The sequence below is a fragment of the Strigops habroptila genome, chromosome 4 (assembly GCF_004027225.2).
Source record: "Strigops habroptila isolate Jane chromosome 4, bStrHab1.2.pri, whole genome shotgun sequence".
NCBI lineage: Eukaryota > Metazoa > Chordata > Aves > Psittaciformes > Psittacidae > Strigops > Strigops habroptila.
This window is the reverse complement of record NC_046358.1, coordinates 58,358,254-58,385,016: the sequence shown is the minus strand read 5'-3', so window position 1 is coordinate 58,385,016 and position 26,763 is coordinate 58,358,254. Positions and strand designations below refer to the sequence as shown.

At 37.2% G+C, this 26,763-nt stretch overlaps 1 protein-coding gene across 9 annotated transcripts in view; it reads left to right on the top strand.

Annotated features, from left to right (window-relative positions):
- The window catches only part of PPFIBP2 (PPFIA binding protein 2), a 107,024-nt gene that overhangs the window by 68,857 nt on the left and 11,404 nt on the right, over positions 1 to 26,763 (top strand). For 4 of the 9 annotated variants that reach the window (XR_003990916.1, XM_030482516.1, XM_030482521.1 and 1 more), the window contains 13 exons: positions 1,457 to 1,588; positions 9,275 to 9,367; positions 11,813 to 11,921; positions 13,482 to 13,514; positions 15,260 to 15,321; positions 17,042 to 17,117; positions 18,836 to 18,895; positions 20,541 to 20,638; positions 20,836 to 20,900; positions 21,160 to 21,228; positions 21,655 to 21,715; positions 23,604 to 23,645; positions 25,503 to 25,647. Coding sequence is in view for 8 of the 9 variants with exons in the window: in XM_030482516.1 (XP_030338376.1) it covers positions 1,457 to 1,588; positions 9,275 to 9,367; positions 11,813 to 11,921; positions 13,482 to 13,514; positions 15,260 to 15,321; positions 17,042 to 17,117; positions 18,836 to 18,895; positions 20,541 to 20,638; positions 20,836 to 20,900; positions 21,160 to 21,228; positions 21,655 to 21,715; positions 23,604 to 23,645; positions 25,503 to 25,647 (1,045 nt within the window). In the remaining variant the exon portion in view is untranslated. The remainder of the gene's footprint in view (positions 1 to 1,456; positions 1,589 to 9,274; positions 9,368 to 11,812; positions 11,922 to 13,481; positions 13,515 to 15,259; positions 15,322 to 17,041; positions 17,118 to 18,835; positions 18,896 to 20,540; positions 20,639 to 20,835; positions 20,901 to 21,159; positions 21,229 to 21,654; positions 21,716 to 23,603; positions 23,646 to 25,502; positions 25,648 to 26,763) is intronic. The other 5 variants (XM_030482517.1, XM_030482524.1, XM_030482522.1 and 2 more) reach the window with 3 other exon arrangements.

The following is a 26,763-nucleotide window of genomic DNA, read 5'->3' as shown; positions in this document are numbered from 1 at the left end:
TCCCCAGCAGACTAAACCAATTCACTTGTAGAGTAGATTTAGGTTCCAAATACACTTTAAATATATAATTTTTTAAATAACCTTTGTGGCTTCTGTGGCTACAGGACATGGTCTGCAACATACTGTGCAGTTTATGAGAGAGGAAGACATGAGAAAAGGGTGACAGACAGAGCAGTTTCTGATCACTCAGTAGCATCAGCATAGATTCAGAATAGCTATGGCAACTTCGGTTAAGTCACTTCTATGTAATTCAAAGCAGAATCTGCTGTGAGTCCTCAGTGTGTTTCACATGATGAAAACACTAATATTAGTTATGAATTAACGTAAATTTTTTAACCATTCAGAAACCAATGTTCTTTTATAAAAATTGATTAGGCACTTAAAATATTGATTTTTCAGTAAGGTTTAAAGTCCTGAATGGTTTGGAGTTTTTTTCCCCCTCTTTGAAAATGGAGGCCAGCAGAAGCATTAACATTAAATTCTGTTGTATTTTGGAAGATATTTTGAAAGATGCAGTGAAGGTGAATACTGAATGTTTTCCAAACACAATGATATCAGTGGGTCCAAAGTACACTTTTCTCTGCAACCTCAAAAACAGACTTCGGGTACACAAGCAAAACTCATAGCCAATTGTTTCTCCTTTACGCTGTTACTCAGTTTAGATATTGCCTTTCAGTTTCCAGTTTGAGGATACCACTTTTTATTCACTGCTGTTCCCTCCACAGTGTGTAGCCTTCAAAAGTTAGAAAGTTCTACGTGGTGTAAACTTCCAAGTACTACTAGCATTATTGCTGAATTGTTGCTTGTCTTTGGTACTCTATTTCGGTTAGGGTGCTTATTCTGTAATATATCCTTTATCAAACAACGCATCGTAAGAAGTTCTGAAGTGTTTAATTGTAATACTAAAACACAGCTTTGTCTGATGAGTATTTTAGGAAGTAGCCAACTCTTTTGTAACATGTGGCGTTATGTAGGTTTGTGTTTGGCTAGCCTTAGTATTGTTTTCTGATTTCATGGCTTGCCTGGGGATTAACTCTGCCACACGTTTTCTTGAAACATGGCAGAGGACACAGTGGCTTAGTGATTAACACATGGGAGAATGTTTACATGAAAACAGCTGCAGAACCTGAGAAACACACAGTTCAAATAGGTCATAGTATAGATGCTGTGAAGTGAGGTAGAGAAATATGCTTTAATTTGAATTTGCCAGTAATCCTTTGTTTTGTTTTAGTTACTTTTTCTGCCAGCAGCAGATGCTTACATCAGAGCTATCTTGCTGTGGTTTTTTCCATTGTAAAGCAATAGCAATTGTTACTTTAAGAGAATCATTTTGCTTTAGTATTGAAAGTGTTAAACAATGGGATAGAGGCTTTAGTATGGATCTGCCAATAAATCATGTAGCATTCTGTCAGTGTTCAATTAAATAACCAAAGAAAATGTTCTGCTTATATTTCAGGAGTTGCTAAGTCGAACATCACTAGAGACTCAGAAATTAGATCTAATGGCTGAAGTTTCAGACCTGAAGATTAAGCTGGTTGGTATGGAAAAGGAGCAGAGTGAATATGAAGAGAAACAGACCAAAGCTGAGGTGAGTTTCTTTCCTTAGGTTGGCTTCTTTTTTCTTCTATCACGTGTCTATGGTATGCCGTCATGCACCTGAACATTTGAGCTCAGGCATGCAGTAGGATTTTCCATCCATGCCATTGATCCTGTGAATTCTGTGAAGAATATGATTATGCTTTTTTGGGGATGTGGTTTGTTTTCCCCTCTCTCATTATGCTTCAGAGGTTGCCGTTTGGCTTTAATCAAGGCACAGAGTCCCTTCCAGAAGCATACATTATAGTTGCCATTCACTTAACCCTTTCCTTTTCACATGAGCTTGACTGGCATGGCCATGTGAGGCCTACCAGAGCTCTTCTATTTCCTTGTTTATGTGGCAGAGAAGACTTGTCAGCTCACTAGTATCAGTGGTGCTACAAACACTTAGATGATCACCCTGGGTGATTTCAATGCATTCATGGCACTTGGGAGGGAAAGACAAGGGGCAGGGCATATTCCTCAAATAAGTCTTTCCCCTTGTGGTTACATAATAAAATAGTGGAAAAAAAGAATTATGTGGATTGGAGGCAATTCTAATCCTTATTCCCCTTCATATGTGGAGAGTTCTGGTCATCAAAGAAGCTTTGCTTTTTACCATATTGATTAAGAAAGAGAATGTAAAACAGGGAAACATGAACAGGGAATCATGGAAGTGAGCAGCAGGTGGGAGCTGGGAAGGAAAGTGATTATGAAGAAAGTAATTCATATGAATTGCCATGTGTTTCCCTACTCAATGGTCCTGTGAGGGAACCAACTAACAGAAGAGGATTATCTGGCAAGGGAGGATTGCTAGGTCCAAAATTCATACATTGCTGACTGAAAAAACTTCCATGTTGACACAGGAGAATTTGAAATCCAGGCGATGTTAGAAAACTGTTTGATCTCCATAACATCGCTAGTGGAATATTTGATAACTATGCATAAGTAGTTTACCTGCAGTGACATAATATGTTTGGAGTGTGTTTGGTTTTTGACTTATGTATCCTCAGAAGTTTTCTTTAGAGATCAAAAGATAGCTTAAAGAGAGCAATCTCTGGCAGAGGTTGCAAGCCAGGGAGGCACCAGCTGCTGTTTTTACCATCTATGGCTGCCTTGTGCTCCTTCACCCATAATTGTCTCATACTACCTGAAAATCTAAACAGGTCTGTGCAGCACGTAATTGCTACAGATTGCAGCCTTCTCTCAGTAGCTGCCTTTCTGAGAGGCCTTCAGCTCTTCCTGGTGTTCAACATGTAATGGGATGAGGGTGCCTAAATTATTGCAGGACATGCACGGTCAGCCTGACTTCTGGAAGGCAACAAAGATTTTGAGTGCATTTGCATTGACAGAACTTTTAAGTAGGTCTGGGCCTGTGGTAAGTATGAGGCTATGAGCTGTGAAATTCTTTTGATACTGCAACAAGGTGTGTGACCCCCCTGGATGGAAAAGTTGAACGTTATTGGGCCTGGAAGCCTTTGCTGTATTGCTGAGTGATAGGAAATGTTCCCACTGAGATGGAAAAGGCTTCTAATCTGATGGAAAAGTTGAGAATCATTGTGTTAAGTATGCCCTGAATTATTAACAACCCCAAGATGTGATTAGATTTCTGCCCTGTTGAAAGTTGCAAACCCGTGTATACAACGCAAGAAAAATGAGTAAGTAAAGCTGTGGGAAATAAACAGTGTTTCTAGTTTGCTTGTTGAGCCATTTAAAAAATTACTTCAGATTGTCCTGCATAAACATCAATCCAATTTGTAAAAATAAACAGGGGTTGCTTTCAGTTGAATTGGATGCTTACTTGAATTCTAATGCTTTAACTCTGTTACAGCTCCTTTTATTGTAAATTTCACTGATTTTTCAATACAAACACTTTTTCAAACATAAGAATGAAATTTATTAATGTTTTCTTTATACTGTTAGACTGCTGCTTAAATTTGGTAATAGTTTGGGTGTCTTCCTGAACTTCCTGCCTCCACTGCCCAACTATATCTTTCTAGTGAATAAGCCGTTTTTAGGTACTCAGTCTGCCTTTAGTTTGCTCTCATTTATGCATACACAGTTGTGTTGTGGTAACCTACTTGCTTCAGAATGAGACGGTTCTCCAAACTGACAGTGTCCAAATGAAATCAATGTTGCTGTAATTGTATCTCTGAATGTTGTAGCTTCTTCAACATGCTCTTATAGGTATAATACCTCAAATGAAATTGCAATTAGTATCTTTGAATAAGTGGAATAAAGCTATGAGTGACAGTGTTAGAGCCTTTTTTATAGATTGCAGCTGGCCAATTGCTGCTTTCAAGACTGAGTTTAGGATTGACAGAGGTGAGATCTGATAGATTTGCTACTATCAGAAGGTAATAGGATTTGATAGATTTGCTACTATCAGAAGGTAATAGTCCCGAGTTTTCACCCTAGTGCATGTGTTACAGAGGTATCCAGTAGTGAAACGGTTTCAAACAGCTTGTTAATTATACTCAGTGACTGACCTTGCCGTTTCTAAATAAAATTATGGCTTTTAAAAAGTTTAAAATTAAATGTGACATTGCAGAATAATTCAGCTGAAACATGTTTGCTCTGTACTCTAATTTTGTGGTGGCTTATTTCACAGCAGCTGTTTCCATCACATGGAATTTAGCTATAGAATTATTTCTCTGGTTGGGTTGGGGGAAACAAAGCGAATTAAGATATCCTTCTAAATATGAGCAAGTTTTAATGTGTCAGGTTCATTTCACTCTATCTTGTGCAGCTGTTGTTTAAATTTGGTTTTAGTTAGCAGCAAGGAGTTTATCAAGCATCTCTAATCTCAAAGGTATTAATTTCACACTGAATGCCACTTGTCTCTGGCTCTTCAAAAGCGCATGCTAAATTTAAAGTGCCATTTATTTATATATATAACACAGGGACTAGAAGAATAGCTGCTTGTAAATGGACTCTCTCACTCTTGACTTTGTCATTTTAATTCCTTTTTTGTGGAATAATATTCTACTTTTGCCACAGCAATGCTGTGAAGGTTTCTGAAATCCCACCTGAGGGAGTTTGTGTAGCTTTTCTCTTACCTGAGAAGCCTTAAAAAATTTGAAAGTGTGTTTTCTTAATGCAGCAAGGTATGAATGATCAAGTGATTAGCACAGCCCAGATGCCTGCCTTACCTGAACATAGACAAAAGAGACCTATCACTACCAGGAGACTGCAGAAGTGATTGGCCATTTCAACTTGCTTAACAGCCCTTCCTCTGTCCTACATTTTCTTTTTTAGCATAGGGTAAGTTTAGTTGGTTTTGCTTTTTCTTACTAAGGATCTGAAGCTTGCTGTAAGCTGTTGGGAAGTGTTTTGTGGTTCTTGTGTAGATTATTCAGAATATTCTGAATTAAATATCTAGTGCATAGTTTCTTGCAGTTTCAAAGAAACTTGAGTCAGCGAGCCGCTGACTCCCACTGGGGAGTCTGCTGTGTTGTCTCACCTGAATCAAATTCAAGATACAGTATGTTAATGTTAATAAATTTTCATGCTATGAAGGAATCTCAAAAAGAGAAACCTTTTCTACCTTGAAACTAAAAAAAACTGTAAAGGCATATATTGCAGCTGGAGTTAATCTGTTTCTCCTCCATAGACTTCTTATGCTTCACTGGGTAAGGATTTCTGTCATTTCTGTGCTGTCAAGTTTGCCCTGAGGGAAGTCTGTGTGGACGCAGAGTGTTTCCAATTCCTGTTTTTAATGTGAGGCAATAGAGAAAAAAATTATAAGGCAGCAGCAAAAGTGTTTCTGAACTCTCCCAAGTTGCCACAACTGAGGTAGCTGTCAGTTTGTGCTCAAAAGTCTGTGCATCTTGTTAGAGCAGTCCTTCAGATCCTTGTATGGGTTGTGTTCTCTGTCAAAGCCTTGGTTCTTGAAAGAAAGCAAGGGAGATAGATGTGTGTCCTGATGATTCTAGTGATCGCCAGTTGGTACTGCTCAGTGAGGTATCTGATTCTGGCGATGATGGTAAAAAAAGAAGCAAGATTGAAGCATGGAAGATGGAGGGGTTGTGGCTAGTATCTAGAATACAGCTAGTACTACAGATGTTCTGCTTTGCAGTGCTCCAATAAGAGGATGAGTTAGATAAGGTTCTCCCCACCAGTGTCCTATTGTGTTGCTGCAAAATGGCTAATGTAGCCAGTATTCTTTCTAATTTGATTGTTTATGGAACTAATCCTCATTTACATACATTAAGAGTTGGTTGGATGAAAGAGTATGAGCATCAGACATTGTGATCCTGATTAAGAGTAATATGTAAGTTAAATATATGCAACTGTTTTTCTGAATTTCATTTTAAACACAGTGCCCTTGAAAAAATAATTGATGTGGCACTCTTGTGCCTGACTGACACATACAGTGTTGAAAGGAAATCTTTGTGAATGTTTGAAGTTGACTGTGGATGCTGATGCAGTTTGAGATTGGTTGTGTTATATACTTACCTGGTTGGAATAGTGTCTTGCCCTTGCAGTAGCTGTTCTCTAGCTTTGTGATTATTGATTCACCAGAGGGTTGAGAAGGTGAGAGGGCTTTTGTGCATTGTAAAGAAGAAAATTTTAAAAAACGTGCCATGTCTTCTGTTGCCCTGTCCACTAAAATCTTTCCCCCCCTTTTGGAGATGGATTAATCTCCTCAAATTTATTCTAGTTGAGAAGATTGAGAAATCACGTAACAAATGTTGTTAAAGTATGTGAAAATTAAGAGAAAGGCACTCCAAACTTGTAATACCTGAGAAATTACCCATCACTGTTTGCTACTGAGTTAGGGAATTTAAGTGAAATGTTATATAGATTTTAATACTTATCTTTGGTTTGCTTTCTGTAGCTGGATTTTTTTTTTTTGTTTGTATCACTGAAACACACAAATCCAAGAAGCTGGCAAGCAAATTGGTGCACTTTAATTACTTTTTCTTATGTGGTATCCTTTGATTTCTCCTAACTATGTTGCTTAACTCTTTCTCCATGTCAAAATACTGCCTAGCTAGCAAGCTAGTAATGGGGTTATTTTTCTGACCCATGCTGGACCTGGAAGCAGAATTACTTTACTAGTAATTTCTGTGTATAAATTGTGAGGAGTAGGTTATGGCCCCCACTGAGCACTTAGCAATTGTTTCCTAGTGAATGATTTGGCTGCATAAATGAATGGAATCAATTCCCGTTTCAGCAAAAGTTTGCCTCTGAGCCACACTCAGAGTGTGCCTCTGTTCCAGTTCTTCCTGATATCAGACTTCACGTGACTGTATAAGCTTCCAAAACTGAGGGGCCAAATTTTGATTTTACATTAGAATCAGAATCATGAATTAGTCTGGAATATAGACTCTGTTCTATGTAACCTGTAGCTCTGTGCAATATTCCAGATTTATATCCATTCACATATACTTTAACAGAAGGAAAATACATAATCTTTTGGGGTTTTTTTTGGTTTGCCTTTGATGTGCTTCATGCATTTCTTTGTGCTGCAACTGTAGAAGTCTTCTTTGCATTGTTTTCTTTCTCACTTTTTTTTTAATCTTTTTTTGTCTCTTTTTTTTTTTCCTTTCTTCCCATGTTTTCAGTCAGTAGTGAACCTGATCAGTGAGCTACAGGAGCAGATGTGTAGACTGCAGCTGGAAATTACTAGTAGAATCCAAGAAAGGAATTCTCAAGATAGGAAACCAGACTTGACACCTAATAGTCCTCAATCTAGTCCAAGATCAGTGGTAGAGACTCTCAGCCAGAAGTATTGTTCTCAGTGTGATGTACGAGAAGTACGCTTTAGCCTGTGTATTGCTGCTTCTCTACTCTTGCAGAAACTAAATTCTGCTAACCAGGATTGTGTTGTGCATTACTGGCATTAATCTTTGTGGTTTTCATTAGCGAAGAGTGAGGTGGTCTTAAAAATTACAACAACAAAAAAGAAACCACCCCACACACCCCACCCCCAATTAATAAATTAGGTCATTTGATGTCTGTCTACTAAAGCACAGGTATCTGTAAGACCTAAGCACTTCTTTCAGGTTTTTTGTTGATTTAATTGTACTTGTAAGTCTGTAGTGCTGGTGTGGTGTGCGGGTTGGGGTTTTTCTAATTAATTATTTGGGGGGTTGGGGTTTTTTCCATAGTTGAGATTTATCTGTTTGATATGCAGCATGCTAGCATGGTTTGGTAGTTTGCTAGTTTTTCTCACAGTAATGTCACCCTAGTTGTGCATGGTGGTGCACCCTAACCAGTCCTCTAAACACATATTATTTATTCTTGAATATCCTAAAAGCTTTACACAGGTATGAAATACAGTTTCAGGTAAGAGTATCAGAAATGTGTAGACTGCAGCTGGAAGGAATGTGTCCTTTCTTTTTCTAATGATAATGCTAAAATGAATGGAAAGAGCTATAATAAAAATATTCTGCTTATACCTTTAAAATAGCAAACCAAGCACATTTTTCTTTCTTATTTGACATTAGCAGTTACCAGAAAAGTGTTTTTGAATTTACATTACAGATCCTAGTTGTAGTTGATCAAAACTCTCACATGTCAAAACAAAAGCTACTTTGCCTAAACTGCTTAAATTTACAGAAGGTGGCATGATACTGGTATGCCTGAAAATTTCCATTTTAATGTTTGCTTTAGTTGCCACATCTCTTTGGTTACAATTTGGATCCCCAGAACTCATTTTATAAGTAATCTGCTTATATTGTGAGGGAGTTTTTCGGTAATTTTTCTCATAGGTTTATTTTACAAAAATAACTCATTTGGGCATGATGCCTATTTTGAAAATAGTGCTATTTTTCTGAGCTTGCCTCTGTCCAGAACTGATTAGCGAACTACTAGACTATACTCTAAGCCGCATATTGGAGAAGTCATGAGAGTCAAATCTGGGAGTCATTCAAAATAAACAATTTAATCCAAGATATTAGTATGACTGTTCAACCTATATACTATACAGCATTCCAAAATTGGGTTAAGCTTCCAAATTTTTCCTTTCCTGAGTTCATTTTAAGACATTTGGTCTTGTCAGAGTGATATTTAAGAGACAACTTCATCTCTTAGGAGTAGAGGAATAGGAAGAGAAGGGTAGGAACTCTGGTAGGTTGCAGCTCTCTGCTACCTCAACTCAGTTTGCAAAGTCGCAAACATCAACGCTGAAAGTAGCATATTTGTAGTCGTATTTGACTGTATGTGTATGGTATTAAATGCCTGTAGCTTGCTAGATACTATTTTGTCTTAGTGTTACTTTTCTTGGTAAGCAGTTTAAACACCTGTTTGGGGCAAGGATTGTCACTTTGATTAAAGTTGGTAGTCTGGTAGTGTTTTAGCACTGCATGTTTCTGCTTACTTTACGAGGTGGCTTAAAAACAAAATGAGACAAAACCAAAACACACACCTCACAACAAAACCTTGATAGTTAATGTTATATGAGACTGCAGTTGCAGATTTTTGGCTCATTTTCACCAAGACACACATGACTTCACCAGGATCAGCTATCAGATAGGAAATTTGTTCATAATTTCAAGTGGACAGTTTGAGCAAGTATTCCTTATCTTTCAATTCAAAATAGTTTTTTGTCTCTGAGATTAGGTCACAGTTTTTAATATGGTGGTTCAGTGGTCATTACTGTGTGGTTCATGCATGGTCTTTAATTCAGGACTATAAATAATTACTAACTACCAGAGAAATCTTACTTATACCTGCTGTTCTTCCTTTGCAGGGTTTGCTACAGGAACTTAGACACCTCAAAATTAAAGTGGAAGAACTGGAAAATGAAAGAAATCAGTATGAATGGAAATTAAAAGCAACTAAAGTAAGCAGAATACTTAGCATTTACTAATGACAGACATTGCAGCTGGAAAGGGCAATATTTACTCTTCTTACAATTGCCTTATGTCAGGGCCTACTATGAGCCAAGTTTTCTTCAGCCATCTTTGGAATGTGCATTTTGGTTTAAAGTTTTTGTAGCTCCTTTTTGTGCTTTTTGCTTCCTCCCTGCAGTTTCCAATATTCTAACTTTTGATAATTCTTATTAAAAAAAAAAAATCAAAAAGGCCTTTTGACTTGCAAAAGACTTGTTGTGAGGAAAGGCCTCTTTGAAATTTTTCTGTGTTTTATTCGTGTAATGGTAACAAGCTTCTGTGGAATCTGCCTTCCAGATTGAAGAGACATACAAAGTTGGTTGGGTGTTCACTTAGTGTGGAATTAATTTTAATAGACATTAAGCCCAAAATACATTATTAGATCATCTGCTTTGACTTCATTTATGTCAAAGTGCATAGCTGCCTTACCCTTCTGTCGACCTTAAATCCTGGAAAGCTGTTGGGTCCTAATCTGGAGAAACTTCACATCTGAAACATTTCATTATTTTCCCCAATAATTATTTTTTCTAGTTCAACATTCTCATTGTTAAACAGTTGATCTTTATTTCTAGTTTGAATTTTTAGCCCTTTCTTTTAGATTAAAATTCATTTAGATTAAGAAGAACCTTATTATTTTTCCCTGTACACTTTTGTGCTGTAATCACATCTCCTTTCAGTTGTGTAGTACTTTAATCCCTGAATTCATATGAATGACCGACTCTGAGTTGTGGTTGGATCTTGGAAAAACATTTTGAATTATTAAACTGAGTTTTCTTTTTAATACTTGATAGCTTGATCCTGAAATGACAGACAGCTATTATTTGTATTAGCATTTCTTTCTTTTGAGAATTCTCAGATGAATATTGAAATGTTCTATGAAATGTCGTTGTCATGTTTTTTTCCTAGTAAGATCGTAGCTTTTGTATCCATGAAAATGTTTTCTCTGAAGTGGTGGATAGGAACAGTCTTTGGGAAAATATTTTCTCAAGTATTGTGGCCTGTGGCCAGTTGCCAAGACAGATAAGAATTATGGAAAGTATAGGAGTGAAATAAGAAAGAAGAGCAAGAGAAGATGCAGGACTAGAAAGGAAGAAAACTACAGGGAAAGAGAGAGGAAGCAGAAAAATAATTTAAGAGATGACGGGAATGAAACATTAAAGGAAAAAGACAGAACTTAAAAGAGCTATGAGATCAAATAGACCAGGGGAGCCAAATCCAAATCTGGTATTAAGATGTCTGCAGCTTTTGTCTTCCTGTTGCTCCAGTTTCTTAGATGAAAAATTGGAATATTTCCATGGCTGGATATAAAAAGCATATTAGTCACTGGAAAGTGTAGGAGCCCTTCAGAGATGCGACAAGGCAGATTCTTCTATTCCATATGCAATTGCAGGCAGAGCTGCTTGCTTCCTGGTGAAAATAAGTTTGTGTATTAGAGTAAGTTAGTCCATGTTTTTCCCCATTGTTTGGTGTTTTGCTTTCTTTTAGTAATTTGAGTAACTGGTCACATAAGTCATTTATTCGTTTGTCTGTTTCCTTTCTTTCTTTTATTTCTTTATTTTCTTTTCTGCAAGGAGGTTTGTATGCTTTTGCTGGGGAAATGCAGAAGGCTGATACAGAAAGGCTTTAAGACTGCTGAAGAAAATCTTAATGAAACTACTAACTTAGTAAAGTATGCTGTTGACAGTGTTTCTCATAGATAGGAAAAAGATTTGAAAGTCAGTGTTTTTCAAGCTGGACAGTCACAGAATTCTTCTCCTTCTGTATTGTTGAGGTCTTTAATGTGTGATGTTCTATCCCACTCTAGTGGCAGCACAAATTGCAGTAAGTGTAAATGAACCATTGGTATTTTGTGGTATATATGTTGTTTTCCATGCCATACTTTGCTTCTAGCCTATTTGCTGTAGTGTCTGATGTGAGGAAGAACAATTTTGTTACCCTGCTGAGAAGAGGACTTAGCATTTGTAGATTCTCAGTTATATTAATTAGTAACTAGGGTAAAAACCAGGATCTTGCAAAAAAAGCTTTGTTATCTTCTAGTGGTCTTCACGCGAAACTCGGGAGTTGCCCCATAATAGTCATTATTATATGACCAGCATTGTAGCACTGAGAGCTTTCCAGAATTTCTTTACCTGCATGACTCCTTGAAAATTTTACCTTTCTGTAAGTCTCTGTTCATCAAGAGCTAATTGAATTGGAAAAAGTGAGCTTCTGTAAAAGGAATAGGACAGTTACACCATGAAATATGTACACTTGTTATAGTGTTTATGAAGTGTCCTGGATCAGGAACGGGACATCAATCAAAGTGAAGTATTATGCTTAGAACTCTTCTAGTTCGTGGGAAAGAATCATAGAGCATCGGTGATGATGTTATTCTGAATTTGTTTACTCTCTTTCAGGCTGAGATAGCCCAGCTTCAGGAGCAATTAGCTCTTAAAGATGCAGAAATAGAACGCTTACAAAGTCAGCTATCCAGGACCTCATCACATAGCGAAGTGGCAGAAAGAGGTAAGAGGAGGGGAAATAAAATTAAAAATCCAAAACCTACTTTAACTTCACTTTGATGGCCGCTTGGCTCAGTATTTCAAAGGAATACAAGGAGAGACAAGAATAGACTTACAGATTTTATTCTGGGAGGAAAAATGGTACAAATATATTTTGTCTTCTGGTAGAGGCCTTTAATGTGTGAAATTCTATCCCAATCTAGAGGCAGCAATAAGTTGCAATATGTATCCCAACAGCACTGAAACTTCTTCTACTGGAATTTTGTTTGTAATTTTAAGAAAATTAATGTAGTTTAGTGGGAATATATTTTTATGCATACCTTCAAAATTTCTTAGAAAAATCTTTACAGTTCCCATTTTTTTAGGAAAAAAATATTGTCACAGAAGTAGCTAAGCATAATGTTTAAATGTGGAAACAGCCTAAAACATAGTCATTGATTCATGTCTTTCCTTTCTTGAAGACTTCAGAATAAAATTATTTAGGCTCCCTCTCCCATGAAAGGTTGGACCAGATAGTATTTCAAGGTCACTTCCAAGGGCTGTTCTATGACTTTATGATATTGCAAGGTTCTCATTTAAATCTACACTGTTGATACAGGTTAATGGCAAATCAGTTTGTTTAGCCTTTGGTCTGAACAGGTCATTTGAAATTGAACTTCAATTCCTTGAAATATTGACTGCCCAGAGCTTCTGTCAATGGCTGGACTGTGAGCAATATGATATTAGTGACTTTTTTCTTCTATAATCCTGACACCTAGCCATGCAGGAACACTCGTGTGTAGTTTAGCGCAGTGCATCAGCTTAGCTGCACTAACTTCTTTTGTGGGTGTTAACTAATGCTTCCAAAGAGTGCCGTTGTTGAGATGTGACTTTTCAGCTGCTGTGCTGTCCTTCTCTCAGGGCTTACCAAGAATGTCCTTACAGGAATTAATGCAGATGTGTCTTTTCTAGAAGACTCTCTATTTTGACTGTTGCTTATTCCAAAGAAGTGACTTAACATATACTTGGTGCTGATATCACTCAGCTGCAGCACTTGTGCATGTAGAGAACTGCATGTCTAACTAGAAGGTTACTTTGCCTAACAACAGTGTTTTGTAGAGGAACTCTTCTATTAATAGCATTCTGTATTTTCTATGAGATTTCCAAATGTTTTATGATATTCCAAAGGACAGAGAGTGGTATGGGAATAAATCAAGAGCTCAGCAACTTTAAACTTCTAGCAGTGTCTCTCTTCCTGTTCCGAGTGAAGATGGGTAAAACTGTCCTTGATTCTAGTGGGGGAAAAATCAAACCCTGTACAGATTCTTTAGGCTACGTTAAAGAAAACCACTTAGACTATTTGAATGGAAAGAATATGCAGCAGTAATAATTCTTCTGGGGAAAAAAATAAAATGCTGAATTATCAGATTTTAAAGTGGTCGTATCAAATAAGTTGAAAAAGTTGAAAAATAATGTCAATGTACTTGTAGTGTGCTAGAATGCAAATTCTAATTAAATTGCAAAGTTTATCTAATATGTGCTTTTTCTGCATACTTTATTTGACTCTCACCATTTACCATCGTAGAGGAAGTTTATAGGAGAAGGCTAAAAGAAAAACGTAAGCCTTGCAATTCATTCTTGGCTTTATCTTACTGTTCCTTTCACACAAATCATAACTCAGATGCATTCTGCACCAATAATTCAATGTTTGTTTAGATTTGTCTGTCAAATTGTAACACACATGAGACATTGCTTTCATCGGTTGTGGCAAGCAGACAGCTACTTGCCCTGTTTAGTAAGATTTCGTTTCAGAAAAAATAGTCAGATGTTCACAAACCAGAGAGTTGGACTTCAAAGGGACTTTGTCAAGGTTAATAGAGCCAAAACTTAATCTTTGCCTCTTTTTATTTGTACATATGTACAATCCATATAATATCTGGAAAGATGGCTTTGATTGAAAGCCTCTTTCCTTAGAGGGGAAGGATTTGGGCTTTTTTTTTTTTTAATCAGTGCAGTAAATTAAAAGAAAAATACGGTCTGAATAAAAATGTTACCATACTTGATGATGACATAAATATTGTAAGTTAAGTTGCTTCAATGTGCTTAAAAATGCCTCGACAACAGTTCTTTTTGAAGTCTAGTATTTATAAAGAGAAATTAGTAGGACTGTGATTTTTAATGGCTCTTTTTAAGTCTTCCAATTGCTTGCCTAATACCTGCTGGCTTTAGTTTTTGGTTTGGCTGTGTCTGCGCATGTCTTGTGTTACTAAGTGTTCTCTTCTGCAAAGAGAAGAGATTGCAAGATTAATTTGCATGTTTTAAAACTAAATCATTGCTAAGTGTGTATTTTTCAGAATCACTATAAAAAAATCTGATAACAGTTTTTGCAAATAGCTGAACTGTGACATTGTATGTTCAACATCGAACTGTAAACCATTTTTTTAAAGATGCTCTTTAGCAGTATTGATTTTCTTTCTGCTCTCTGACTTTATGCCTGTCGCATCTGTTTTTCATTGTCTTTTGTGAAACAAGTGGGTCTGTTTTATGTCAAAGCATGAATTCCATGAGTGGCAGCTACAACAGGTACACTATTTCAGGTTCTGTCTCCACCATCGACACTCGATTTAGTATAGGTTGGTACTGGAGGACTTGCTAGGAATAGTGTGTAGAGAAGAAATGACATATTTAGTTCACAAAGTTAGGATGATTGTGATAATCTTATAAATTTTCAGAGAGTGTGTTTGAATTGATTTGACTGTAACAATCCTGAGTAACCTCTATCTTGTGACACTAAATTGTGAGGCAATTGAGAGCAATGCATTAGCTCTTGATGTAGATTTTACCTTAGTTATTCATACTGAAATGCTTTAAGAAAATTAAAAAAAAACCAAACCAACAAATTTTCTTCATATCAAACTAGTTGTTGTTGTTTTTCATTTCCAAGCTTCATGAATATCCTTGAGCTACTTCTCACAAGATGGCAAATATTTTTCTCAGAATGTAATTAATATTCAATCATACTTTATTTACTTGAATATATGACGGCAGACACTCTCATCTTTTGCAAAATAAGCTTCAGTGTTTCTTACTTTTTTTTTTTTCAGTACTTGACTTTAGTAAATGCAAGATAGTACTATATAGCCTTTTATAAGCAAAACCAGCATGTTTTCATTGTGCAATGCTTTTAATAGGTCAGCTTTTGAAAAGCTCCAAGTTAAATGTAGTTTAATAGTGCATTTGCCATGCCACTAACATGGTTTGGTTACTCCTAGGAACATAAGGAGAGTATCAGAAAACATTTATTGTTTACCCTTAAATGTAGCAAGGGTATTTTCCTTTATAACATTTTAAAAACATTTTTAGATCAAGAAGTTCAAAGGTTGAAGATAGGAATGGAATCGTTATTGGCTGCAAATGAAGAAAAGGTGAGAAAGTAATCCTTATTCTACATAATAAGACTGAAATGGTGGTTTTCAATCTCTGAAATGTTCTGAATAACCTTCTTTCTGTAAGTGTGGTGTTGCCCTGATTTTTGGATTATCCCATGAGATTGTGACAGAAGGTTGATTTTTAAATTGAAGGTGTGGCTGACCTTGCTAACCTGGCTGCAGAGCTTGGGAGGCTCATTAGATTCCGGAGGTGAGTAGAAAGCCAAGACTGCAATGAGCAGAATCTCCTGGCTTCTGCTGTTGAAAAGATCATTAAGGTTTGGTCATCTCTGGTACCTCTTTATCTTCCAACCTGATCTGAAATGTATTGATATCCCCAGTCTACATTATGATATTAAAAGAAAATCAAAGTGGTCTTTGAATCAGGCTCAAATTTTGGAAGGGACCTGAATTTAAAGAGGCAAGGATAAAAATTAATGAAGATTACTAAAGGACAGGAGACGTGACATTAAAACTATTTAAATGGTAGATATGGTTTTTGTCTCATCACTTTTTGTCTCTATATGTTGTCATCATCAAATAGACGACAATATGCATTCCTAAAAATTTCCTTTAGTAAATGGAGAATCTGGACAAGGCAGTGTTAATTCTGGAGAACATTAATGTGGCTCATAGCAGCATTTAGTTCATAAAAAAAATCAAAAAGCCAAAATTTACATCTGCAAAATAAAAGACATGGCAGTGCAGCAGCTCAGTATCAGCTATTCACTTAATACTTGCCAACTTCTACACAAGATTTTTATTTTTTGTAGTGCCCACTTCTCTGCTTCTATGGCTTTCCTGAACCTTCTTGTGAAAACTCATTCTTTATTACTTGCTTGGGTTTGTATTCAGTGCTCTGTGACCACAGCACTGGGCAAGATTATCACACAGGAATGGTTTAGATCTGGGGTCAAAGAACCAAGGTGAACTCTAAGAGTGCAAATTGCAAAATTGCACACTTAGTGATGATAGCAAGAACTTATCATCGGGGACACAGTATAGTATATAGAAATGAGAGAAATGACAGATCTAATTAAATGATTATTACCCATCTCTGTGTTGCATCTGCAAAAGGCAAGCGCCTTCCCTGCATACATGAATCGGGATGCTCTATACATAGCAGCAAAGCGTTAGGTATTGGAGCAAGAGTGGAGTTGGATAAATGAAGCAGACATTCATGAGACCTCATTTCTTTGTTCTATACAAGTTTGGCTGCCTAAGTTCAAAAAGATGTGTTCAAAACGGGAATAAGTGTGAATGTCAGAATGCAGTACCTATCCTACAAGAGAAGACTAAAGAAGGTGACTAAATTGCTAACTAAAACATAAACACAATTCACTTTGCAATTACAGGTTCAATGCTAGCAAAAAACCAAACACTGCCCACTTCAGGCTATTGAGGTTCAACTCCAGAATATTCCCTTGACTCCTAAAAGTGAAAGCAGATTTCCAAATTATGCTTCTCTAAATGACTACTTTACCCATAATGTCAAACTCTTCAGGTTTCCCTATATCCATAATTTCACATTGTCCTGCAAATATTATGTACAGTGGCAAATAAAAGCTAAGAAACGTTCTTTATAAGGTATGTGAGAGACTTGAGCCTGCTTTTTGGAAAAGCAGACCAAAATCACAGAAAGGAATGTGTAATATAGTGTTTCGGCAGGTTAAAAATGTCAAATTTAAAATATGATTTTGTTTAATGCTTTTCGCAGGACCGTCGAATAGAAGAGCTAACGCTGTTGCTAAGCCAGTACAGGAGGGTCAAAGAGATAATGATTGCAGCTCACGGTAAAATGTCTTGTGAATAATTTCCTGATACCAGGTATTTTTAAAAATGCATGCACTGCAACTGCTATTTCTTGTTGTTTTCAATATATGTGTACAGTAATATTTATATATGTATTGTGTTGGAATGCTAAGAGAGTAAGTATACAGTCTTTCAGATGAAGAAATAACCACAGCATGTCTTGACCAGGTTTGTGTGTTACTGCCTGTAGTGTGTGGAGATTTCCTTTTTGTTTCCCATGCTGTAGGCAGTACAAAACCAGAAATAGGGTCTATAATATGTGGATGATTTAGTTACAACATTACTATTAAGCAAGACATCCCTGACCGAATCTTATGCTCAACTCTGTAAGTCATAACCTAAAATCTGTTCTACATCAGTTAATAGTAAATCCCTCCTTGGAGCCAAAATTTGGTGCTATGTGTTGTTTAAGATACTGTCATTAAGGATTCTGATTGATAAGGAAGGATGACTGATGAGTTTACTGCTCTGGTTGTACAGCTGTGTGAACTGCTCATCAGTTGGGTCTGAAGACTGTGGTTTAGCTCCTCATGTGCCAAGGCAATCTGAAGTCAGCAACTGCTTTTCTTAAAACGCTTCGCTATGTACTGCAGTGGGGCACGAGCTTTGGTGGCAGAACTCCTATGTCTGTGTAGTGGTGGCTGGGGTGGACAGCTGGGGCCATGGTTATATCAGCTACTTCATGCAGTCCTTTCCCTCCTCACTGATGGGACTCCCGTAAGTCTCTTCCACAGTGCAGGCCTATGACATATGTCCTTCATTCTCAAAGCTTCATAATTCCTTTTTCACTGCTTTTGTTTGCTACACCTTGGTTGTACATGGGTTGTAGAGGCCAGACCAAAAGGAATTATAGCAAAAAGGGTGAAAAGGAGGGAGAAAACAGCAGGACAGAAGTGCAGACATAGAATTTGTTGACACATGGACAGTTAGGAAAGTTCATTTAAATTAGCTAAAGGCATGAATTTCAGTATTCTTATTAAATTGCATTATAGCCCTCTCAATCTATTATTCAAAATTAAAATTCAGTTTTATTTAAATGATTTCATCTGTAGGAGATGAATAAAGTAAACAGATAAGTATATATGGTGTTTCCTGTGATCTGTCATGAGTAACTGCTTTTTACAGTGTAAAATGGTATCAGGAGAATTTAGCAGATTACAAACATTAATCTATTGAATACATCCTATATTCAGATTAACCATAGTTCAGTTCAGGAATGGCAGTAATGATTAACTATGAGCCAGCTACTGTTAATGACAAAGGTTTCCTTTTATGTCATGTTTTTTTATATGGCATTCATAAAAAGGAAGCTGATCTCAGGTACAATTTGATACATACGAGGACCTTCCACCCCCCTTTCAAAAAAACCCCAAAAGTTGCAATGAGTATAATAAGTTTTGTTGCGCTTTGCTTCCACTAAGAAAAATTCTGACAGCTGACTAGGAAAGTTCTGGTGTGCAGGAAACAACTGAAAACCCATGGTTACTAAATGTTATATATTTAACTTTAAAATCTGGGGAAAAATCTTTGTCCCATTTCTCAGTTATGCTGCAGGAAGTGGAGTGGGGTTTAGGACAATCTTATTTTAAGTTGCCCCTTTAGTTTGTAGTTTTCAGTACTAAATTTATTCTGGGAAACCTTCAGACAGGACAGTTTTGTTCAACGTACATCATCACATTAACAAACACAATATTTTCAGGTCTTGTACGGCAGAATGGACACTTGTATTTAACACACAAGAACAGGGAACGAGAGTCAGGTAAATCTCTCTCTGAATGTTCTTTTTAAAAAGAAAGTCTCTCACTTGAAAGTGTTCTGAAAGGAAATCCGAAGGTGTGATTGTAGCTTTCGGAGACGTCATGATGTTAACCCCAAGATAACTACACCACTGTTACCCTGAGAGTAGGTGCTCTCAGCAGAAAACCCAAGTAACTTCATGGGACATGGTTTTGGAGGACACTTGTGTGGTGTGAGCAAAGAGCAAGCCATGATGCTCTGGATTATCGAGTTGGTACTGCAGGAAGTATGATGGTGTTAATGTATGCTGGTATAGATGTTGAGTACAGTCCAAATAAAGAAAAAAAACAGTAATGCTCAGCATAATAAAACAAAACCAAACCCCCAAACCTGTGTAGGTACTAGAGTGTGCATGAGACTGTCCACACTGAGGTGCATACTGTCATGGCTACGATATTATCACAGCCCAAATGAGCTTGTTACCTGACATGTGCTTGAGGGAGTCTCATATTCAGGGTGCCAAGAAATATCTCCCTTGATTATTTTTTTATTATTATTATTTCTAGAGGTGTGTTTTAAAGGTTCCTTTTGATGTGCAATCTCTGCCTAAAATCTTTGGTAGAATCAGAGGGTTGAAATCTTTTGTCTCTGATAACTGTTTCAAATAATTATTTGGGATTAAAATAGGGTGGCTGCTTGAAACAGCCACAGAAAGTTGAGCAAAATATAAAGGAGCTACCCTGAACTTGACTATAGGTCGCTCTTTTGTGTATCAGCAACCACAGCATAAGTTTCACTCCATATCCTGGAGGGCCAGTGGTCAATATGGGGTTTGTTGCCGGTCTTCTTAGCTGAACAGCATGGTATCCAAGCTGATCTCTAATGAGTTTTCAAAAGCTCTAATGAGTTTTCAAGTGATAATAGTGCCAAGGCTTAACCATAAGATTTGGTGGTTTTTTGAAATTGCCTAGACCTGCTGCACTTCTATCATATAAATTAGGAATTATTAATGTGTTTAAAGGTCAGTCTAAATTCCTCCATCATGGCATAGGATTCCTTCCACATCCTGTTTGCAACCCTATGCATGAGAGATCTCCAGAAAAAAAATCTTATCCAAAATACTCCAAAACTTTGCTGAGCACTGAATATTCAGAACCTGATTGAGTATTGCAGCTTTGACAATTTAGGAATTAAAGTCCTACTAAATAATGAATTTGGAGTATTTCAGTGTCTGTTTAGATCTGGGATATCCAGAAAAACCCGAGGCATGTCCATCCTTGAACTGAGCATGGGGCACTGCATCATGACACAGACATGCACACTACCTATAAAGCAATACACTGTGAGTAAGAAAATGGTACCAACTTGAACTTGCCTCAGAACATCAAATTATGTATTAGTGGTTCAGAAGCTGCCTCACAAACAGCTCAGCTACTCACAGCAGAACATGTCATATAACTAGAAGTGGCAAATTTGTTGCTCTAATATAAATCAGCTTGCTTGTAAGTCAGGGGTGGGGAGTGGAGAGGCTGGAAAACTACATGCATCACGTGAAGACTGAAGGGGAATTGAGAGACTGAAGTATTTAGACTATCTAATATGGTCCTAAATGCTTTTTTTTTGGCCTGTTCTTCTCCCTTTCTTCTTCTAATCTTTAATGCTCGCAGGCTCTTCTGTCTCTGGGGGCAGTGAAGAGGAACTTGAGACAACTTTAAGGAAGTGGACTCTTTTGACTAATCCTCAAGGAGAATTATTGAAAACAGAGGTACTTAGTAAAGATGTTTTAGAAGCAAGTTCTATATATGATTTGTTTGTATTGGTTTCTCTGTGGTAGCTAAAGTAATGTAGTGATGTGGGTTTAGCCTTGGCTGAATTTTTGTATACACTCTTGGTATAGGCATGATAGATCTAGAATCCAGCACTAGAGTTACAGGCTTTAAACTCTTGTTTTATTTTACATAGGCCTCTTCAGGAGAATTATCACCAGCTGTGCTCTCTCCGTCGCCTCACAAAGCTATGGAAATCAGGCAAGATCTTTGTTTTTTGGGTTTCATGTGGATTGTCCTAGGTCTGTATTATTTAATCTGTTTAAGTGCTGGTATGTTGTCTTCCCTGTTCTTGGCTTTGCAAGAACTTTTGGATAGTTGTGAAAGCAGGGGTTTCCATGGGAGTTTACAATACTTAATTGTATAAGGTCTGAATGGCAGGAATAAATTAGCACTTTTATATATCAGAAGATACTTGTATTGTAGTACTTAAACCAGTATGTTTTATTCTGATTTGAAGTGGAAGCATTCCAGTATCTTCAACTAATTTAACCTCTCCACCAGAAGAATCTCTGGAAATCATCAGTAGGTAAGAATGAGTAACTTTAATTGAAATGTATAACATGCAGCCAGAATTTTTTTTCATCTTTTTCTGCCCTTTTCCAGTTTTAAAACCCCTCAGTGTTGCACACTGTTCACAGAGTTACTACTGTCTATGTACTGTTAAGAGCCTCTAAAAAGTCACCTGTAGATAAAAGGTTTAAAACTGCACATTGTGTTCTGTTGCATTTCTTTGTTGATTGAAGGATGTCTTGTTGCTATTTCTGACTTTGTCTATTGCAGTTCCCAATAACATGCGTTTTAGGCTAAAAATGTAACAAATGAATCTCCTAGTTCAGAATTACATTATATGTAGACATGCAATATATATGGCTGTCATATGTTACAGTTGGGGCATATGTAAACATACGGTGTTGTACCAACTGTTGCTTTTTTTGCCTATTGTTATTTCAAGGGTTCCACAGAAAAAAAAGTCAAGTAGTTTAGAAGACTTGCAGAGTGAATCCCTGGAAAAGGTTGGTTTATTTGTAGTCACAACTTCTGGTGTTTATTATCATGACTAAAAGGTAAAGGTCAAGTATAAATATTGGCTTTGTTTCACATGTAGGAGCCCTAACCACCACTGACGTTGTATGTGGGGGGAGGGAGAAGCCCTCATGATAGAACAGTTCAGGTTCCTTTTTTTTTTACCCCGTTGCCAAGCTTAGAATAAACAAATGAGTTGACACACCATGCATACACATCCTCAAACTCAGCTCTTCACCTGAATGAAAAGACAAATATGTAAGGGAAATACAAGAAATAATGTTAATGAAGAGTCATTTGGTTGAACTGCAGTAGTATTTTGTTTATAGGTAAGAGTTTTTAAAATAATTTCAACTTCCAAATAGTTAAACATGTTAAGGCAACAAATCCTGAAAGGATTTTGAAGATTGGGACTGGGTATTTCCACATAGGATTCCTTTTTGAGTGTTTGCATGTAAATATTGAGTATCATTCCTTAACTCAGACTTCTGATATAAATGGCATTTCTGAAGACAGCAGTGATACTGCCTTGGTTAAAACAGCAGGAGCACGGCTATTAATTCAAAGATTTTCATTCCATTTATGGAATTCCATTAATTCCATTCCAAACTAAAGACTCTCCAATTTACAAAGTCTCATTATATTATGATCCAGAGGTTTGTTTTGTCATTCTCTAACCTGAAATTTCTCTGCACTTGTAATTACGCTTTGTGAGACTGTTATCGACGCTTTCTATACTCAAATTAGGCTTAACACAGGATTACTCACACCCAGTAATGCCATTTAAAATGGATACTAGAATTATGGTTGTTCCAGTTCTTCAAATTCTTGATTTTTCCTTAAATCTCTGAAGATGACAGTAACTAAAGAGAACGTTTGAAATTTGTGTTGCATTCACTTGATTGTGGTCATACATGTGACAGATCAGTTCAGAACTAACATTCATTCCATGTGGAATTTATGAAGGTCTGTTTTCTTTTCATAACTTTTATTTTCCTGTCAAAATTCAAAAACTTAATTTGCCTCTGTGACATAGCGTGATAAGGCTGCACCTACACAGTTAGGCTGTAAAGCTGTTCTATCGGTTAAATCCATAGGGGAGCAAGAAACTACCAAGGATATGAGAGAGTTGTAACAAGCCGGCCCACATTCTAACTTAGGCATGAGGCTTGTTGATGAAATAACTGAGACCTCCCCGTGCCTGTGAGTGAGTGGCTAAATGTGAATTAGTTACAACCACAACAAGAAACTTGTTTTGCTGACTCAGTGAGACTTTTTGCTTCTTGCATTAAGTCTAAGAGAACCTGTGCTAGCAGTGCTGCTTACTGGAGCTGTTCTGTTTTGCACAAAGCTCAAATTCCAGTTATGGCCAGCAGTGAAAATAATAAAATAAAATAAAATTAAATTAAATTAAAATAAACCAAAACACAGCATGTTGGTGTCTCTAGCCAGCCATGTTGTATATTCCTATCCCCTCATTTCTATCACAGCTCTTTATGGTTTCCACTGGACACATACAGTATCATGTGTGTTCTTTTTTGCATCAGTCAGTTTCATATTGTTTGAACTGTTAAACAGCTGTCATGTTCCCAGCTTAAACATGAACCACCCAGAAGCCTAAAAAGTAGAAAAATTCCTTTGTTCACAACAGAACTGGGCCCAAATTATGCAGAGTGGTTTGAACAACCACATTTAGTATTAAATATTTTATTGAAATGAAGAGATAACAGGCCTTTTAATATGTTGTCAATGCATTAAGTAGCATCACTATAGTAATAAGACTACAATTGATGTTCTGTGTATGTATGTTAATACTAACATTTGTCTGTTGCTTTTTTTCCATAAAATTTTGAAATTACCCTCCCTGCAACTCCGTAGTATGTAGACGGAAAACCAGTACAGCCTGTTGTAGAACAAGAGGTATATTAACTGTAAACTCTCATAACATCTGTCTGTTGTGGCGTGCTGTGATGGTATCCTGTGTTTTCATTTTATGTTCATTTTTCTTTTTAAAATGTTTGCATGGTTCCAGCACTGACAGGCTCTGAGAACAGGGGTAAGAATTTGAGAGGGAACTCTTTTTTTTTTTTTTTTTTTTTAATCTGAAAGCTTTTATGTGGGGTTAGAAGCTGAAGTCAGGCAGTTTCATAAAATACTGAGCTAGTGTAAGAAGCAATTTCTGTACTCATATAGTTTTTGGTACAAGTCAGGATGTACTCCTGCAGTTGCCAAAACATGAGAACTGAGGCCTGCCATTACAGCATCACAAAGATTCCTCTAAGCCTTGAAATAAGCATAGATAAACCAGCGGTTATCTCTTTAAATATTTCATGTATCATCCTGTCACAGTCAATGTTTTAAATGTTTTAAAACAATTATATTAGAATGGGGTTACTAAGTAGGAGCATACTCTTGTGTTTCTGTATACTAAATAGGTTTTGAGTATTTTCAGTACAAAGTTTTCCTCCTTTTTGATACTGTATCATTTACCAATATGAGCTTATTCCAAACACACATGGAATGTACACCACTCCCACTGATGTTGACTGGAGCTGCAGGTTCAGTGCTTTTCTGGAAAAACTATATTCCTATTGTTTTGACAGGTGTGGGATATACCTTTTAACTTTGATTCAGTATTGGAAAAGTCTCAAAATGCTGTTAAGTGTCTTGTTAGGCTCAGAACTCTCAGATTTACGTGCAAGTTCTCATCTACCCTGGTACAAGGTGCAAGACCCCAAGTAGCTGATCACTGAAAAAACTGAATGCAAGGAAAATAAAGAGATACTCTGTTTTTAGCAAAGCCTACATACCAGTTCCCCTTCCGTACGATATGCTGAGGCTTTGAGGACCACCTCCTGGGAGCTCTGTGGCTGGAGGAAGTACCTTCCAGCATAAGTAATCTCACTGATGCTAGTGGCACTGTGTTTGTGTACCTACAATACATGCAGGCAAGCGCATGTTAGCCTCTTACTTTAGCCTGACATGGACAAAAAGTTTAGTAAGCAGCCATTCAGACCAGCCCTAAAATGCAGCTCAGTCAATGATTTTACCAAATATCAAAAGTATCCTTTGTGCTTAGATTCTATAATAGAATTATGTATTTAGCTATATATTTGGCAACTATATATTTAGCTATAATTATTTTTTTTTTAAACCTCACATTTGTAATATTATCTATACAAAGAGATCTTGGTTCTTACAAGAGTTAAATTTCTGTACCTCAACTTCATTGTTGATTCTTTTGCTGTTGTATTAGTGGTGGTGGGCAAGAATGTTTGACAAAATTTGAGTTACACAAATACTTTTTTTTGGCTTAAATTCCAGCAAGATACAACTGTGAGGCAGAAACATAGACAGTTTGGTGAAAAATAGGCAGAAAAATTGATAGGACAAAGAAAGATCTGAGAAGTAACTAAATGCATTTCTGGCACTATCAAAGTGGAAGGACGAAGTTATTATATAGTGCTGGGTCCTTATGACGAAACCAGGTAACATTCAATGTATATTTTATATTTTAATTTAATAGTCTGGCTGAAGTGGGGGGGAAGGGCAGATGAGGGAAGAGAAGGGAGAGTCTTAGCTAGAAAACTGTGTCAATTGACTGAGATTTAACATGAATGATCTGTAAGCAGAAACATGGAGGGGGGTGATGCCACTTTGAACCATGACCTTCAAGTATTTTTTCCTCAACTTTTAAAATCCTGTGTACTGGATTGCAAATGCTGTGGGTGATTTGGTTTTGTACTTACTTGTTTTTCCCTTTTCAAAAAACAACAGAGTAAGCCGCTTGCAAAAGGCAGCAAGTACCAAACCTTGCCAGGGAAGCTGCCTCGACCACTGCAGAACGGAGAGCAGGGAACATGTAATTCACCCGATGGGTCTGGCGTGACCGACAGCGAGGACAGCAGCTTCCTGGGCCTGAGTATGTATCTACACCTCACTGGGAGGGGGAAAAGCAAACTGTCTGAGAGGCTAGGACATAATATGGTGTATAATCAGCTATGCCAGAACAGCAGACTCTGACCTTCAGGTGATGTACTGAAGGAAAGTTCTACTGGAGGGTAAAGAATGGCTTAAACTTAGAGCGTACTTTTCTGTTGCACTTGATGATACAATTTGCTGCCATCAATGATAGCATAAGTAACGAAGAGACACTGCTTTGGAGATTGTGAGGGGAGCATTCTGGAAGGCAACATATCTGTAACTAAGGATTGGAACTTTTAGAGATGCAAACATATGAACAACATGAATAAGCAGTATCTTTTGCAGCACGCTTCCAGTGCTCCCCTGAGCTTGCTGACATTTTCTTAAAAAGGAAGCAAACAAAAATGCAGAGCCAGGTACATCAATACTCTTAACAAATGTATGCTAGATTGATGGATTAAGTGAAACAAACCAACCCATGCCCTGCGATCCTGCTGCATTTCAGTCGTGAAACTTCACAGCATATCTAGCACTAACATGTACTTTTCAGGCAAAAATCCCAGTATCAGCACTGTTGGTTGCTGGAGCTTGTGGGGTCCACAAGTGAAAAACTGACTTGCTAGGTACAGAAAAACATGGGTGGATTTTCAAAATACAAGTATATTGTTAGTTCACAACCACAGCTCTGTGTGGAAGCCTGTGTTCATTTGTTTTCATTGAGCATGGATATACTGTAATACAGCAAGGCACACAGCCAAGGGCTGAAGAGCTTGGGAGCTCAAGGCACAAGAGCATCACTTGTGATTTTGAAGTGTGCCTACACATTAAAAATTATGCTGGCAGGTTTTTGTTTGGTGGGTTTTATCTAAGGCCTCATTGTCCTAAGAGCTGCCAGGGCCTGTAGCTTCAAGATTGCAATAGGCTGTGGGTTGTTTAGGGTTTGTTTTAGCGAATTTTTTCTGTGGTCGCAACACAATCAATCAATGCAGAAGCCATGCTACTATGTCTTTAACTGCAGGATTATCCAGGGATGGGTGATCTTGTAAAGGAAATGTTCTTTTCCTAGAAACAAGCAATGACTCCTTAAATACACTGAATTAACAGAATTTTTTAT